The sequence below is a fragment of the Dipodomys spectabilis genome, unplaced genomic scaffold, assembly GCF_019054845.1.
Source record: "Dipodomys spectabilis isolate Male_0828 unplaced genomic scaffold, ASM1905484v1 ptg000043l, whole genome shotgun sequence".
Lineage (NCBI taxonomy): Eukaryota > Metazoa > Chordata > Mammalia > Rodentia > Heteromyidae > Dipodomys > Dipodomys spectabilis.
In genome coordinates this window covers 6,459,403-6,476,921 of record NW_024870720.1, presented here as the reverse complement: position 1 = coordinate 6,476,921, position 17,519 = coordinate 6,459,403, and the positions used below count along the sequence as shown (strand labels likewise).

Genomic DNA, 17,519 nt, shown 5'->3' with positions numbered 1-17,519 from the left:
GCTGAGGAATCGAACCTAGGGCCTCATGCATGCAACTGAGCCAAATTCCCAGCCCCTCCTGACATCTTTAGAATTCACATTTTAAAAAAATGTTGATCTCATATTTTTTTGGGGGGGGAGTGAGGGAGTTATATAAAATGCACTGGTTTTAAGCTAACCCTTGGGCAAATTAGGTTTGAGACTAGCACTGATGAACTGTGATTAGATCCTATGCTGAGCTCTTGGCACCAGCATAGTTACTTTCTTTTTTGGGAGGGGGGCATTTTTAAGTTTCATGATTCAAATTCAGATCATGTATGTTAAGAACTATATGTTTGTTCCTTTAGGGTATTTCCATATTTGGCTTATTCAGATTTATTTGGAGAAATATAACTTGTTTTGCTTCATCAATGTATCAAATTAGCCAGGCATTGGTTGTTCGTACGTGTACTTTTAACTACTTGGAGGCTGAGATCTGAGGATGGCAGTTCAAAGCCAGCCTAGGCAAGAAAGTCTGTGACATTGTCATCTCTAAACACAAAAACAGCCAGAAGTCGAGCTGTGCATCAAGTGGTCAGTACTAGACTTGAACAAAAGCATCTCAGAGACAGTAACCAGACTCTGAGTTCAAGCACCAGGACTGGCACCACCCCAAAATAATAATAAATAAAATAATAATAAAAATTAAGGCATCAAATTAGAAAACAGGACATTAACTTATAAATTGGCCCACATTTTTCTGACTAGATTAGGGTTAACTGTAGCATTTACATTTAGTCCTAAGATTGGTGAAAACACATTACTGGGATTGTGCAAGAAATTTCACTGTAGCATGGTTTCTTTGGCAGTGAATTCTTCCCAGAGGACATCTGGCTATGTCAACAGAGCCCAAGCAACATCCTCTGTTTGAGAATCCTGCTATCTAGAATCAGTGGCCTGGGAAATGCTTTATCAGCCAAGGCATACAAAGCAAATCTTCTGTAAACAGCAAGTTTCCAATAAACTGTAGATGAAGGACCCAATCATTCATGGCATGAAATAAGAACTGCTCATGAGGGTAGGGAAATAGGACTGAATGAAATCACATGGAATTTTGCAGGGATTTTCTCAACATTTATTACCGTGTAACGTGGATATCTAGGCTGACTGAGTGTGATTAATATTCAACTTTGATGTATACCCTCTGCCCTATCGTCACTCCTGCGCTGGTAATAACACTTACATCTACAGACAAAACTCTTCTGCCAACTGCCATCATCCCTTGGAAAGCTAAAGTCTCTGCAATGAAATGCCCCTGCATTTGCAGAGATTATAGGAAACTTCACTATTTAAAAATTTTAAAACATATTATTATTAATTCAAGGAAATTCCTTTGGTAAATTAAACCATGTTCAATTGCAAACCAAAATTTAATGTCATCATATAATTATGGTGATGTAATATTGATCAGTTTAACTTTAAATAAACATATAATGTTGAGGTATATGAATTAGTCAGATAAAAATAACACGCCCAAATCACCATTTTCTTGAATCCCACCTTGCTGTCCTGCATCAGGCTATTCACATTTTTATTTTAAAATGGAGAAAATATGTTTGCAAAGAGCAACATTAGAGTACTGCTAATGTGGAAAAGAGCTGATGCATTTTTAGCCCCAACACCACAGCAAATTAGCGGTGTAATTTTGAGAAAAATCACAACTTTAGTTAACAAATGTTAGGTAGATTTGGATGATATGGTTTGTAATGCCCCCAGGAATAGTAATAAAATATTTGATTGACAGATTCAAAAGTGAAGAAACACTGAACCACAGAAAGAATTTCTTCATGTATGATGTATGTTCTTCCAATTTCTTTTTCAGAGAGTATGCAAGTTTGTTCAAACCCTTCATTAAGTTCAAGGACCATTTACTCTGTAATTTAACCTTTTTTTAAGAAGCAAATGGAAAAGACCCCAAAAAACCAACATGGCAGCAGCATTAAGTATTATGACCCACATGACTAACACTGCTGCTTTTTTTGCAGTCTCAGCATACACATGAATGTAAATGCTGTGGTGTAAAGCTATTATTCAGCTGATGCCATGACTATGAAAAACTTGTAGGCAGTATGGTAATAATGAGCACATGGGATCAATTAATATAGTGGGTAAGACTATCTTAATAGTCTCAGAAAGTAAATACTACTGATATTACTTTGAAAAATAAACTGATATGATTTGTGTTAGACAATCTTCTTTATTTTATTTTATTTTTTGCTGGCCATGGGGGCCTGAACTCTGGGCCTGGGCTCTGTCCCTCAGCCCTTCAGCTCAAGGTTTGAGCCACTTCTGGCTTTTTCCGCTTATGTGGTGCTGAGGAATCAAATCCAGGGCCTCAAGCATGCAAGGCAAGCACTCTACCACTGAGCCACCTTCCCAGCCCAATCTTCATATTTTTTTTAAAATAAGTTTTTTTATTGTGAAAATACCATACAGAGGGGTTACAATTACATGAGCAAGGTAATGAGTACATTTCTTATCAAGTATTGTTGCCTCCTCCTTTGTTTTTCCCCTACCATCCCTGCCCTCCCATCTCCACAACTACACCCCCTCTCCACCAAACTTGTAAAGTCCGTTTTTCTACATAGCATCTTGTACATCTCATTGTTGCAATGGGTCCACCTGTAAGAGTTCACACTTTGATGGAGAAACCTACAGCTATGAATTATGAGCCTAGACTCATCATTATCGTCATAGGGAAATTTTCCTCATAGATAATCCACTGCCACAAAAAACTTGATATATCCAAACAACACCTCAGTATTTTCTTCCTCAAAATCATTCATCCCCTGTTGTTTATATCTTTTTTTTTTTGTTGTGAAAATACTGTACAGAGGGGTTACAATTACATGGGTAAGATGAGTACATTTCTTATCAAGCATTGTAGCCTCCTCCTTTGCTTCCCCTTCCCATCCTCCCCCTGCCCCCTCCACCCAATCCTCCCCCCCCACCAAAGTTGTAAAGTTTGTTTTCGACATAACGACTTGTACATCTCATTGTTGCAATGGGTCCACCTGTATCCTTATTTAAATGATTTTTTCCCCTTCTCCTCCACAAAATGACTGCATGTTTATATCCGATGTGATTAACTTGGATTCAAGACCAATTAAGATTATCAGGCCTGTCCAATTTCAAAATGGTAAACCAACCTTGTAGCTTCTGATTTTCTTTCTCCATCCTTAGGAGGAGTATCTGTTGCAGAATAGCCTTTTTCCAGAGCTCCCGCAGTTCACGTGACGTCCTTTTTTTTTCCTCTGGTACAGGGCCAAATGGTCCATCTTCACATACTGGTTCTAAAGGAGACCGTGGGGGAAGTTCTCCCAGCTCCGAATAATCTGAAGAAAAGACATTCCAGAATGGTTACTTTTCAACAACAAAAATATGTTCAAAACACTGTTATCAATTAGCAAATTGTATTTACTTGGCCAAAACAAAATAACATTACCAAATTTCAAGTTCATGTTGTTGCTTTTTTTTTAATTGTGAAAATACTGTACAGAGTGGTTACAATTACACGAGCAAGGTAATGAGTACATTTCTTATCAAGCATTGTTGCCTCCTCCTTTGTTTCCCCTTTGCATCTCCTTCCATGCCCCACCCCCCCTCGGCCCCACGCCAAAGTTGTAAAGTTCATTTTTCGACATAACATCTTGTACATCTCATTCTTGTAATGGGGCCACCTGTATCCCCATTTAAACACTTTGTTTTTTCCCTACCCCTCCACAAATTATACCAACATCAAATACAGTGAAAACAGGGGTTATACCGTGGGGAGGAACATACAAAGAAATCATCTTATAAATATGTTAGAAACAATAGCAAGAAAGAAAAAACATTTGCATCCTTAACTTGGGGTTTATTTCGCCTAACATCAACTTATCTGACTGTTTCTGCTTGTTTCAGACATATACCAGTTATTGCAAATAAAGGAAACCATTGGACCTATGATTAAACAAAGGGGCTACAATTTTATAAGTCAGATAATGAGTATAATTCTTCTTAGACAATGTTACCCCTTCCTTCACTTTACCCAGCTTCTCTATCCTGTTCTTGCCTACAAGTTGCATGCTTCATTTTTTATATAGTATATATTAAATATCATAGCTACATTTGTTTACCTGTCTTCCTCCATTTCTATGCCCCCCTTTGTCCTCCCTAAAAAGACAAAACAAACAACGATAACAAAAAAGAACATGTTTCCATTTCCTGGAATTCATTTTGATAAACAGTATTTTAGATGTTCAGAGGAGTTTTACGCCTTTGAGTTTTCCCCTAAGAGTATTCTCCTTTAGTCTGTTTGTATGTAAATGCCTAGAGTCCCATGTAGGTTATCACATCCAGTTGTATTTTAGATCTAGCTTTCACTTATCTCTCTAAGTTTGGCTTACTTCACTTAACGTGATTTGTTATAGGCCCATCCACCTTCCTACAAATGACACAATATTATTCTAATGAATGAGTAAAATTCCATTATGTATAGGTACATTTTTTAAAAAATTAACTCATCTGCTGGGCTGTTTTTGTAACTTGGCTATTGTGAATAGTACAGCAATGAACATGGATGTGCAAGTGTCTTCACTGTATCCTGACTTGTAATGTCTTAGGTAGATGTCCAAACAATAAAATCTTTATGTTTAAAGAAAAATAATGCATATCTATTCTGATACGAATAAAATATGGAAAAATATTCTCCTGCAAATCATGTAGAAAATATCAACCCCTTCAACTACTCTCTGCCAATAAAAACCACACTGTCTGGAAGCTGATGAAAAATACCAGTCTTTACTTTCATATTCATAGGATTAGATCTAAAAGAATACAGCTTTACTGGGTAAGGATAACTCTGATGCTTAATACACAAATGCCTCCCTAATGTTCTCTACTTCACTTTTCTGTGTCTTATTGTTAATCATTACTTTCAGTTTGTTGAGCTGTAAATACTTAAAATTTGCCTTTACTGGACCCAAGAATTAACTAAAAACAGGAGAAAAGCTTGGCATCTGTCTCTACTTTGTATGTGTCTCTGCTCTAAGCTATTCATTCTCTCTGGAGTCACTTTGAAATTACCTTGGAACCCAGGAAGGGTGAGACTAATCTGAACATCTTTATGACAAGGGATGCAAAATTACCCCTAAATAATAAAAGAGCTTTCTCAAGACAGACCACCCATCAGGCAACGATGACTTTAATTTATTCTGACCAGTGGCGACAGCAAGAACTTCTCTGGACTCCCTCATCCCCAAATATGGACTGAAATAATGGCCAATCGAGACCATAGTTTGTACAGGAATATTTAATAAGCATACATACCTCTTTCCTTCAGCCTCCATTTATATCCCAAATGGGGTACAAATCTTTATGTTTTGAAGATAGGCTGAAGACATGTTCAAGTGCTGCCTTCCCATGGCTGCACTATGCCATGTCTGTCATAAACCTCCTCTCTATCTTTCTCCATGTCTCTGCTTGGCATATATAGGAAGATGACTGGACTTGACCTGTGGAACTCCAGGAGTTTGGGTGTTGGGTTTGGTTTCAGAGCTACAGGTCTGAAAAAAAATAAGCTGGTCTGATTCTCTTAAGATCCCCATGAGACAAATGATATTGCACCCTTTTATAAAAGCCCAAATAACTGAGGTGCAGTGAGATTCTGTAAATTGGCCCAGGTCACACTCCCAGGAAGTCAGAGCCATAATCTGAAACAAGAAATACTTTCCTCCAAAGTGAAAAATTCCTACCCATGCTTCTCTACTTTCTACATACACAAGCCTAACATGGGACTCTTGCTAAATAAAATGCAGATTCTGGCTCAGTATGGCTAAAGGGAGGCCGGAGTCTGTATTTCCATTAGGCTCCCAGAGATGGCTGCTACCACTGGTTTTGGAAGCTGAGTAGCAAGTGGTATACCACATTTCTACAGTCCTTGCCTTCATGTAGCCCTATGGATTGACTTAATCAAGTCAGCTTTTCTTTCTTTCCCAGCTACCACTGTGAGCACAGTGCAGGTATCTGCATAGTCAGCCCTCATCACTATGCCAGAGCTGATCCCAGACACTATCATGGCTTCAGGGCCAGAACATAAAGTATTACAAAGATGAATTCTTTTTTTTCAATGTAATGTTTATTACATGCTTATTACTGTGCCCATTATTAAAATAACCAAAGAAAAATCAATTTAAAAAATGCCCAACTATCAGTCTAGGCAGCACTGACATTTCAGCTTGACTGGTTCTTGGTAGAGCATAAATATGTGGGCATCTGAAGCAATTCCTTACAGACCCAGCTTGGTTCTCCTCCAGTGTCTTCTCTTGGAGTTGTACCTGATTTTGTTACCAGTTTTCATGCAAATCCACTGGGGAATGGGGCGATTTTGCTTTTGTTTCTTGGCCAGAAACCACTTGATTCTCAAAGTCTTGTGAGAAGACATGATGAGAAGCTCAGTAACCACGATAGCAAACAAAAGCTCTACAAAGAGGAATTCTAACTTTACCTGTGAATGAACTAAATTAAAGCTGGCCTACTGCAAAGGCCAGTAAATAAAGCCAAAATTGGCAGCAAGGTTTACAACTTCAGCACGACTGACATTTAGTGCTGGATAATTGTTGTTGTTGTTGTTAGAGGAAACACTGCAAAAGGTTTCATAGCATCCCTGGGCCATACCCACAAGATGACAACAGCACTGCCTACCACCCAGTAATAACAGGAAGAAGGTGCCTCCAGAAAGTATTACAGGAATGTTGCCTAGGAAGGAGGGACGAATGACCCTCAGTGAGAACCCAGATTCAGAGCAAAAAAAAAAGAAAGAAAAAAATCATTCTTTCTACCCAAACCCTGTGATGGGATAAAAATAGATCCTTTCCACCCTGATTTATTTAATGTGGTAAAAATTACTGATTGTAGGGTTTATAATTAACCACAAAAATTTTAAATATTACCTTTTGTTCATATTAAGAATAGCCTGGTTACAAAATAGTTTAGTAATTTATAAATGAGAATAGTTGAGATATGTTTGTTCTAAATTTGGCCTAGCTAAGTTAGTCCAAGTGGGAGGCTTTCTTATCAATGGAAAAAGATCCGGCTTTAGGACAAGGCTATATATAGTGTTTTGCTCAGTCTTCTTTCACATGTGTAAGTGTTTGAGTGTAGTTCTTGGAGATGTGGATTTCCATACATAAAGCTTAAGGAGATGGACAGAGTGGGGGAACAAAAGGAAAATGTTGGGTAGTTGTGAGCTGAGATTCTGTTCTCATCAACATTTAGGCATTGTTTTAATGTGGATCATTCCTAAGTTAATCATTCTAGTATTCACTGGGTCCCTTACACATGCCCAGCAATGTAGGAGATCTCAGAAGAGCTACTGTCACACTCACAGGGATCTGGCTTCTTCTGTATTCTTGTTGAGATGACTGCCCAAGGTCAATGTGGAAAAGCACAACTTAGCAGATGGAGGCTGGGATCAGGGCTGCGCTATCACTGGAGCAGACTATTGGTACCCCTTTGTATTAACTTATGGCCTTTTTGGGTTCCAGTTCCTCTGTGCAAAATGTGAAAGAATGATATTCACCTCTAACTGCCTGGCTGTGGAGACCACAGGCATTGACAGGCATATTAATAGCCTAAAAAGTAACAAAACTAAAGGACTGTGATACCATGCTAGTGCAGGATTAGATTGTACTTTTCTGACATCTTCTATAATGACAGGATGTGGAGTGCTTAAATTATGTCGACTTTCAGAAAACAACATCCCATGGGTTCTAAGAATTTTAAATGCAGTCATCAGTCAGGGCCCTCCGAGACAATTGCCTCCATTTAAATCATTGCTGTGACATTCCCAATAGAGCTGTAAATATGATCTGTGCTGGAGAGCTGATATTTTAGATGCCAAATTATTCTCCAAATCTGCACTGTATTCTCCTTTATCTCTTTGTGCAAATGTGCAGGAAAAAATATGACATTACTTCAGCTGTGAGCATTATTAGTACTGAGCTATAAAGGGTAAGAAAAAAACATGCAAACCATCTCTTACTTGGCTAGTATCTGGCTCTCTAAAGTACAGCACAGGGCTTTCTGGTACTTTTACAAACATGGACACTTTTCAAATTTTCAGTGCTGGTTCTCTTTCTTTTCTAAATATGACACGAAGTCATACACTAAATGCCTATCAGAACAAGGAATGTTGAGGGAGCAAAAACAAAGCAAGAGATCTTTATTCTCCAGTTTTCTAGGTTTTTTCCCCCGTGTTTTAGTACGCATAGAACATTTTATAATTCATTCCTTGCCTCCTGAATAATCCTGAACTCCCAAGCCCAAAGAATAAGAAATTAAAAACAAAATTCATTTGTTCTAAAACCTGTTTTAACATGAGCAGATTTTGCAAACAAGAAGAAACTAAGCATTAAAGTCTGCAGAGAAGAGTGTACACCAATAGAGATTAACATCTGCAGCATCTGTTATCAACAGCTGAAGAAAATGTCTTTAAACATGGGTGTTTTGCTTTTTTTTTTTTAAACAGGCTTGGGAAGGGTGCAAAAAACAGAGGGAAGAAGGTTAAACCAAAGCAGCCATAATATACAGTACACACTATGTGAAAAATGAACTATGCAACTTGTGGGCAGGGAAGGGAGGTGGAAACCAGGGGTAAGAGAAGGGGTAAGGGCTAGGAAGGTGGCTCAGTGGTAGAGCGCTTGCCTTGCATGCCTGAGGCCCTGGGTTCGATTCCTCAGCACCACATAAGCAAAAAGAAAAAAGCCAGAAGTGGCGCTGTGGCTCAAGTGGTAGAGCACTAGCCTTGAGCTGAAGAGCTGAGGGACAGCACCCAGGCCCAGAGTTCAGGCCTCACGACCAGACCCCCCCCAAAAAAGAGAAGGGGTGACACTGTCCAAAAAGAAATGTACTCATTACTTCCTTATGAAATGGTAATCCCGCTATACAACATCTTAATGGTAACAAAAAATTATATTAAAAAACTGAAATGACCATATAGATTTAATGCTGTCAAACGACTTCAGCTCTACTATAGCAGGAAGGAGAGGCCAGAAGGACAGAGCTTTCAGTGCTCCCTGCCATGCCCCAGGCCTAATGCACAAGGAACACTCACAAATAAACCATTAATTTATCCAACACTATCCCAGAACTTCTTGATATGTTTTACAGGAAATAATACAAAGGAAAAAAATTACAATTTTCTACAATTAACGTAACAAACTGGTTCCAAGAAAATATTTTTTAAAAAGTCTATCTGGCAAAAAAAATGTACTTTTAAAGTTCTTGCCACCTTCAAAGAATGTTGCTAGAAATCCAGGTATGAATAAGATAAAAAGTCCCTAGAATTTCAACTGGGTGACTGGGTGACTTCTAGAATAAAAGAAATATAAAGGAAGTGTTTTAGAAAGATAGATGAATTTCTGCTGTATCTCAGGTTAAGAATACAGGCCTTGGAGCTAGATTCCTGGCTCTACCAAGAACCTGGCTAGAAGCTGAGTGCTGTTGGCTCATGCCTGCAATCCTAACTACTCACGAAGCTATGTTCTGAGGACAGAGGGTTGAAGCCAGCAAAAAGCAGGAAAGTCTGAGACTTTTATCTCCAATTAGCCACCAAAAATCCAGAAGTGGAGCACTTTATCAATTGATAAAGTGCTAGCCTGTGAGCAAAATCTAGGCCCTGAGTTCAAAACCAGTACTGGCACAAAACTAGCAATTTTAAAAGAATCTAACAGGTCACTTGATCACTCTTCTCAGTTCCTTCAGCTGCAAAATTTGCATAATATTGCTTATCTAATAGGGTTAACATTAAATAGGTAAGTAGAGGGAGACTGGCACATAGTAATTCAATAAAACAACTACCATTCTTGTTTTTATTTTTTCAGTCAGTCATGGGGCTTGAACTCAGGGCCTGGGCATTGTTCCTGAGCTCTTTTACTCAAGGCTAGTGCTCTACCACTTTGAGCCACAATTCTATTTCCAGTTTTCTGGTGGTTAATTGGAGATAAGTGTCTCACAGACTTTTCTGCCTGGGCTGGCTTTGAACCACAAAAATTCTTAGATCTCAGCCTCTGAATAGTGAGAATTATAGGCATGAGCCACCAGAGCCTGGGTCAAACACCATTCTTATCTTCTTCATCATCACTATTTTTGGAAAGAGGAAGTAGTATCTGAAGAACAGGTAAAAGTCAGACAGGTGGGCAGGAAGGAAGGAAGGAAGGAAGGAAGGAAGGAAGGAAGGAAGGAAGGAAGGAAGGAAGGAAGGAAGGAAGGAAGGAAGGAAGGAAGGAAGGAAGGAAGGAAGGAAGGAAGGAAGGAAGTTGTGTCAGCACCTGTGCTATGTAAGACCTCCATCCTGGCACAGGAGCTGGAGAAGTAAACCATCACTTGCCACTAAGTTTTGTGCCGGAGAGCCAGGGAGCAGGAACCACATGGAATTTTCCTGACTGGTGCTTGAGACTTTGTTCGGACTTGAGAGTTTGTTCAGAGGTTCCAGTAGGGAAGTGCAGCTACTTATATACCCTTGACCAAAGAATGGTTCTTCCTCTTTTGGGGATAGAGTACACAGCTTTTGGGAAGAATACACATATAGTGGTGAGGGAAGAAGGGGACATCTACCTAGCTAGCCAGACCCAGCCAAATCATCCCTGGTGACCTATGGAGTAACAGATGTCACAGCCAAATCACCCTCAGCCCAATGATCCTATCATCTTTCTAAGACTCCAGAGAGACAAGATCGTATCTCATTCAATACCATCATTCACGTGAACGTTATATGACTACTGGTCAAACCTCGTTTGTAATTTATCATGGGCACAGCAACATAGAGGCCCAGTCCACAGAAGGTAGGCCAAAAATACAGTCTACAGGAGTGGTCCCCATACTACCACCGGCAACAGCTACAATGCCCCAGGAGCTGGTCAGAAACTCCATGTTGGCCTCTCTTCTCTAGAGATGCTAAATCACAAATTCCAAGGTAGTCCCAAAAGTCTGATTTTGCATAACTAGAAATTCTAATGCCCACAAAAGTTTAGAAGATATGTGGCTTTTGGCACTTAGCACTTTTTCTGCCATTGACTTTAGCTGTAAGTTTATCTTATTGGTGGTGCCACATTATATGAGATTGTGACACTACAGAAAAGTTACTACATTTTATTGTTTTGTAGTGCTGAGCAGCTACTGTGCATAGTAGGCAAACACTCAACTACTGAGCTAAATAAATACTTTGCCCTTTGGGTATCTTTTAAATAAATGAACAATTAAGCAATGACTCCACCCATCGTGATGACATGACCATTCAATAAATTATAAAAGTGTATCTTGCTTTCTAAATACTGGCCAAATCACTTATCTTTGTCAATTGTTTGAACTAAAATTAATGCCATTTTCTTAAGAAATGTATTTGGAAAGTGGCCTCTCTCTGGTGACCCAGGTCAACCACCCACACTAATCTAGCAGTAATAAATTTCCTTCCAGAAATCTTTCAGATCTGTACATAAATAGTCAGAGACACAGACCCTGGTGAGTCACTCAGCACAAACAGAAAAAAAATATACTACTAAAACCTAGGATTTCTCAACCCATGTTATTTAGCCACCTGCAGAAAAGCAGCTTGTTTACAGTGCCCCTACGGGTGTGCCTCCTCTCCAGACCTGCCTCCAAAAAACTAGGACACTTCCTGGCTGCCACACTCTGCCAAGAAAGGCACTTTTTGCTTCTCACTCTCTACTGAGTCATGGTGAAAAAGATAGCAGGGAGGAAAGCAACTTCCTCACCCTGGAACCTCCTCCACCATAGCACAAGGCATTATGAAGGCCAGAACTGGACTTGGAAAGAGTACAATGACTGCATTTTGTGAAGGGAAGCTTTCAAACTAGACCTCAGGAAGCTGTCTGGAAGGTCCATGTCAGGGGCCAGAGGAGAGATGGGGAACAAAACTGTCATAGGTTGGGCTGCTACATCTAAGCCTAATCATTGCCTATATGAACTAGGGGTGAGCAAGGAGAAAATAACACATTCAGTCCATAGCAGGAGCAAGTATCATTCTAAACTACTCCTCTGTTGTATTTTGGCAACCAATATGATTCAATGTTCTACAGGGCCTATGCAACTGTCTTGGAAAAAATTCAGTTAGTAGGTAAGAAAAAAAGTTTTTAAAGTACAAGTAACAAGGTTCTATATGACCAAAAGGAAGAAGATGATCTCAAGACTTGATTGGCTGGCAAAATTCTTTTTTGAAGGGGGATGAGAGACTGGTGGCCAAAGACAGAGATCTGCTTGAGTAAAGGCATTATATACTTTAAAAGGTCAAAGCTGTCCTTAGTAGAATAGCATGTTAGGTAGGTTGTTAGCACACAAACTAATCTGTACTGCTATACAGCAACTCTTGGATTAGTTGTCATTCAATTTTAAGGCAGGTCTTGGGCTACCTATCTGTCTACCTTTCATCCCATTTCTTCACTTCTAGCCTGCATCCTTGCCAGGGCAGGACAATCTGACTTACTCCACTGTTTAGTTTAGGATGGTTTAGGATGGTTCTTTCAATATAACCTGACCCTGGCACCTACCCAGGCAGATGCTTAACTAATGCATGCTTCCAAGTGCCTAGATGATCATGGAGGGCAAGGCCAATGCTTGAACATCTGTATAACAGCAGAGGAAAAGACAACGAGTCTGCAGATTCAAGACATAAGATTATCACAGGCTTTTTTTTTTGCTGGTCGTGGGGCTTGAACTCTGGGCCTGGGCACTGTCCCTCAGCTCTTTAGCTCAAGGCTAGTACTCTGCCACTTGAGCCACAGTGCCACTTCCAGTTTTCTGAGTGGTTTAATGGAGATAGGAATCTCATGGACTTTCCTGCCCAGGCTGGCTTTGAGCCATGATCCTCAAATTTCAGCCTCCTGAGTAGCTAGGATTGCAGGCATGAGCCACCGGCGCCTGGCTTTTTATATAAACTCAAAATACAACCAGGGCAAAATAAATAAATAAAGATATTGTTCCTTTTACACATGTAATATAAACGAGTGGATTTCAAGTATTTAATTTGTACTTAAATAATATTGCTAAGCTTAGAGTAGAAAAGGATTACTTATCCTAATAAACTTGTCATCCCCAAATTATCCTTTACATTAATAAAATAAACAAATAAAAGACCAGCTATGGTGGCTTACACCAAGGCCAGCCCAGTCAAAAAGGTGAGAATCCTTCCCATCACAATGAAAAAGCTGGGCATGGTAGGTGCATGCCTGTTGTTCCAGCTACAAAGGAAGTATAAGTAGGAGAATTTGTGTGACCCCTTGGGAAGTGTGGCTGAGTGCATGGAGAATGACTGGTTCCAGCAGAAAACCACTGGTTCTGTGAGTGTTAATCCTATGTCTAAGTAAAGCCACATCATTTTAAGTGTCTGACCTTCTACAGTAATCCTGTCAAAAGATAGGAGGAATGCCTTTATGTATTTATCTTACTGCTCCCTGACATCTTGTTGATCTACCTTTCAGAATGTGCCTTTCTGATATGTTCCCATAATTCCTTTAACCTGGACCCAGAATAATCTGACCTTATAAAAGCAGGGACTGGGGAAGGCATGATCATTTTCACCATGTCTGTCAGGCTCATTCCTGGACCCACACTGTTATTAAAAGACCATGAAATAGCCAGGTGCTGGTGGCTCACATCTACAATCCTAGTTACTCAGGAGGCTGAGGTGGTTTGAAGCCAGATCAGGTAGAAAAGTCCCCATAAGGACTCTTATCTCCAATAAACTACTCAAAAAAGCTGTAAGTGGCACTGTGGCTCAAGTGGTAGAGCACTAGCATTGAGCACAAAGAGGCTCAGGAACAGCACCCAGGCCCTGAGTTTAAGCTCCAGAAGTCTGTGAGACTCTTATCTCCAATAAAAATCACCAGAAAACCGGTGGTGCTGTAGCTCAAGTGGTAGAGTGCTAGCCTTGAGCTGAAGAACTGAGGGACAGCGCTCAGGCCTAGAGTTCAAGCCCCATGACTGACAAAAAAAAATAATAATAAATAAATAAAAGATTATGAGATGACACTGTATTGGCATTTCTTCATCTGTCACCCCATTATCTGCCAGATGAAACTACAATAGTCCAGGCCAGCCTGGGCAAAAACACAATATCCTACCTGAAAAATAACTCAAGTAAAAGGGGATATTATGTATGGCTCAAGTGGTACAGTGTCTGCCTAAGCAAGTGTGAAACCCTAAGTTCAACTCCAGTACTACCAACATCAACAAAAAACAACAACAAATACTGCCCTTCAGGTAGATTAAGTCACATATTACAGCAGAAACATTCAGTTTAAAATCCTGAACTTCGTTCTATCATGATCCTAACATTTCCCCATCCTTTTCCCTTGATCTTGGTACTTGTATCCTTTATTTCACTTTTACTCTCCTTTAGCTACCATCAAATCCTCTTTCATCCCAATACCTGCTACAATGTTCTGTATACAAATGTGCATTCATTTTATCAGTATGTTAAGTACACAGTAACTCTTACTTTATCATGTCAAGGCAAAGATTATATATTACATGCAAATCTTGAGGCATCCATTAAAAACTACATAGTGTCCCTTGATAATGTTATACAAAGACTGTTAAAAAGGAGTAGAAGTGTACTTCAGTGGTAGAACATCTTCTCAGCATGTTCAAAACCCTAGGCTTAATCACAAGCACCATTAAAAAAAAAGAGAGAGACAAGACTGCTTTACAAAACAAAATAAAAATCCACAACTATAAGTGGGAGAAAAAACAGTTGTTGTGGCATTGAAGTCTGAAATATAGGGCTTCTGGTAGAAGTCATGGAACAGGGCAAGGTAGGGAGCAGAACACTGTGGAAGGAAGGAGACGGAATAAAGAGGAGTCCAACAGCTTCCATTGTGAGTGTCGTATCACTGCATTAGCACAAATGGCCATCTTTAAGAGAAGCCCAATTTTTCCCTCTCTGATCCAGAGAAACTGTATCTATATATGTACTTTTTTTCTGGTTCTCAAATTTGAATTCAGGACCTCAAGCTCTTGCTCAGCTTTTTTGTTCAAGGTTATCCCTTTATGCCACTTGAGCCATATCTCTAGTTCAGCATTTTCCTGATTAATTGAAGATGAAGTCTCAATAGACTTCTGCCTGAGCTACCTTCAAACCATGATCCTCCAGACCGCACACTTGTGAGTAGCTAGGATTACAAGCATGAGTCACTGGCATCTGGCTAAAATGTGTATTGTTTAAGAGAAAGTTATCTATAATCCCAATTCCCAAAGATAAGTACTCAATAAATATAGGATTTCCTCTCTGATCTTGTATAGATTTTCACTGTACATTTTAAAAGAGGTTTCCCTTCTGTGTTCTATATTTTGGTAGCATTACACTGTGCATGCTTCCCTGTTTCATAAATAGTGTGTGTGTGTGTGTGTGTGTGTGTGTGTGTGTGTGTGTGTGTGTGTGTGTGTGTGTGTGCGTCTACACTAATGCTTAAACTCTAAGTAAGAACCTTGGCTCTCACTTAGCTTTATCCACTCAAGGAGGATGCTCTACCACTTGAGCCACATCTCCACTTCTGGTTTTTTGCTGGTTAATTGGAGATAAAAGTCTCTCAAGATTTGTCTGCCTAGGCTGGCTTTGGGACCTGGATCCTCAGATCACAGCCTCCTGAGTAGTGAAGATTTATGGGTAAGAGCCACTAGTGCCCAACTCATAAATACTTCTTGAGAATCATAATGAATACAGAGTCTGAAGCATCTAAGCATATCCAAGTAGGAGCAAAGCAGAGAAGGCAGGTGAATCAGGACTTTGACTCACACAAAGAGATCAGAGTGCATCATGAATGCTCCAGATGACTCATCTCCACAGAGGGGCACTGAAAGCTTTTCAAGTGGAAATAATAGAAAAGGAGCAGATTTACATCACAGCCCATGCTAGACATTTAGTAGGAACTGCTGAGAAAGGACAGAAGCAGGTGCCATTATAAGGAACTTAGGCAGATGCAAACATGTAGCATATAGAAAAGAAGCACACGACCAATAAAAGTGTCAAAAAGATCAAAGCACGTTCAGGTAACCCTAGAAGTCAAAAGAAATCTTGCCTGGGTTGTTGCTCACACAGTACAGTCCTGGAGTGGAATTCAGTGCCTTATGGCTGGTGAGGGACTGAATAAAGAGTCAGCTAGAAACCCTGCCCTCCTCCAACATCTCTCAACTCCCACACATCTGTGACCACAAGTGCAACCCCACCCATCCATTACACAATGCTTATCTAGATGGAATCTGAGGTCAGAATCCATGAAAGGAAGCCTATGACCTAAAGTTAGGAAATTCTTTTGTGCTTTGCTGGTGAAAGGGGACAAGGAAGTTTAAAATAGTGAGCCCAAGTCCCCAAACTCACACAACATTCACCAAGTGATATGTGGAAATGTGACCCGCCCCCCCTCCCAAAACCCCAGCACTGCTGCCTTTCTTTATAAGGCCCATATCCTGAACGAAATAAGCTTGGGAAGTCTCATTCTCTTCAGGTATTTGAGACCACGAGGCAGCTGCGAAGCTGAAGCAATTGTGCAAATAACTAGCACGCTGTTCTGGGCTTCTGAGAGGTTCTTTATAGCAACCTGACAGTGCCCTCCAAATGCCACATTCTCTGTGATGCTGAAAGTAAAAGAGGGGAAGATAAAATTAAAGAATAGTGCTGGGCTTGAACCTGCCCAGAATGTTGAACGGTCTAGGCCAACCTGGGCAATATAGTTAGACTTTGTCTCAAAAACAAAAACAAGCTCTGCCACTGAGAGGAGGCACTATCAGGCTCAGAAAGCTTGTACTCTAGATGATTAGCCCCACATCTCCACCTCTATTAGATTGGTGCTATTACTGTGATCAAGTTATAGATACAAACACACTGGTATAGCAAGGTCACACTGCTGCCTTTGACTAAACAGCTCATAAATGGACCTAGGACTAGGTTTAGGCCAATCTGATTTGAAAGTCACAATGAAATGAACAATAAATAATAACTTTAAAATAGGCAGTAGCTTGAATAGATATTCCCCACGGATGATAAATGGCCAACAAGAATACGAAAAAATGCTCAACATCAGGTTCTCTAGTCATCAGAGAAATGCAAATCAAAGCTACAATGAGATAATCACCTCACACCCAATATGATGGGCAATATCGAGATACCACAAGGTAAGAAATGTTGGTGGGGATATGGAGAAACTGGTGGCCTTAGGCACTGAGTGGGAATGTGTAACAGCTGTGGAAAATTCCTCATAAAAACTGAAAAACAAAGTGCTATATGATGCAGCAAATTCACTTCTGAGTGTACACTCAAGTAATTTACAGTGATGTCTGCACCCATGCTCATCACAGTATTCTTCATCCACCAAGAGATGCCCAGGGTAAATGTACATTGTCACAAACCAAACATGGTCTACAGATTCAACAGAATATAATGTGGCCTTTTGGAAAGGAAATCCTGTCTTATGCTATATAGTGCAGGCAAACCTGAAGAGTAACCTATG

At 40.0% G+C, this 17,519-nt stretch overlaps 2 protein-coding genes across 6 annotated transcripts in view; both read right to left on the bottom strand.

The window, feature by feature from the left end:
* The window catches only part of Tbc1d1 (TBC1 domain family member 1), a 186,544-nt gene that overhangs the window by 35,811 nt on the left and 133,214 nt on the right, over positions 1-17,519 (bottom strand). For all 5 annotated transcript variants that reach the window (XM_042678450.1, XM_042678449.1, XM_042678452.1 and 2 more), the window contains one exon: positions 3,168-3,353. In XM_042678450.1, the coding sequence (XP_042534384.1) occupies positions 3,168-3,353 (186 nt within the window). The remainder of the gene's footprint in view (positions 1-3,167; positions 3,354-17,519) is intronic.
* Positions 6,225-6,466, bottom strand: LOC122106902 (60S ribosomal protein L39-like). The gene has a single exon (XM_042678454.1). The coding sequence runs from the start codon at positions 6,440-6,442 to the stop codon at positions 6,287-6,289; it is 156 nt and encodes a 51-aa protein (XP_042534388.1). The 5' UTR covers positions 6,443-6,466; the 3' UTR covers positions 6,225-6,286.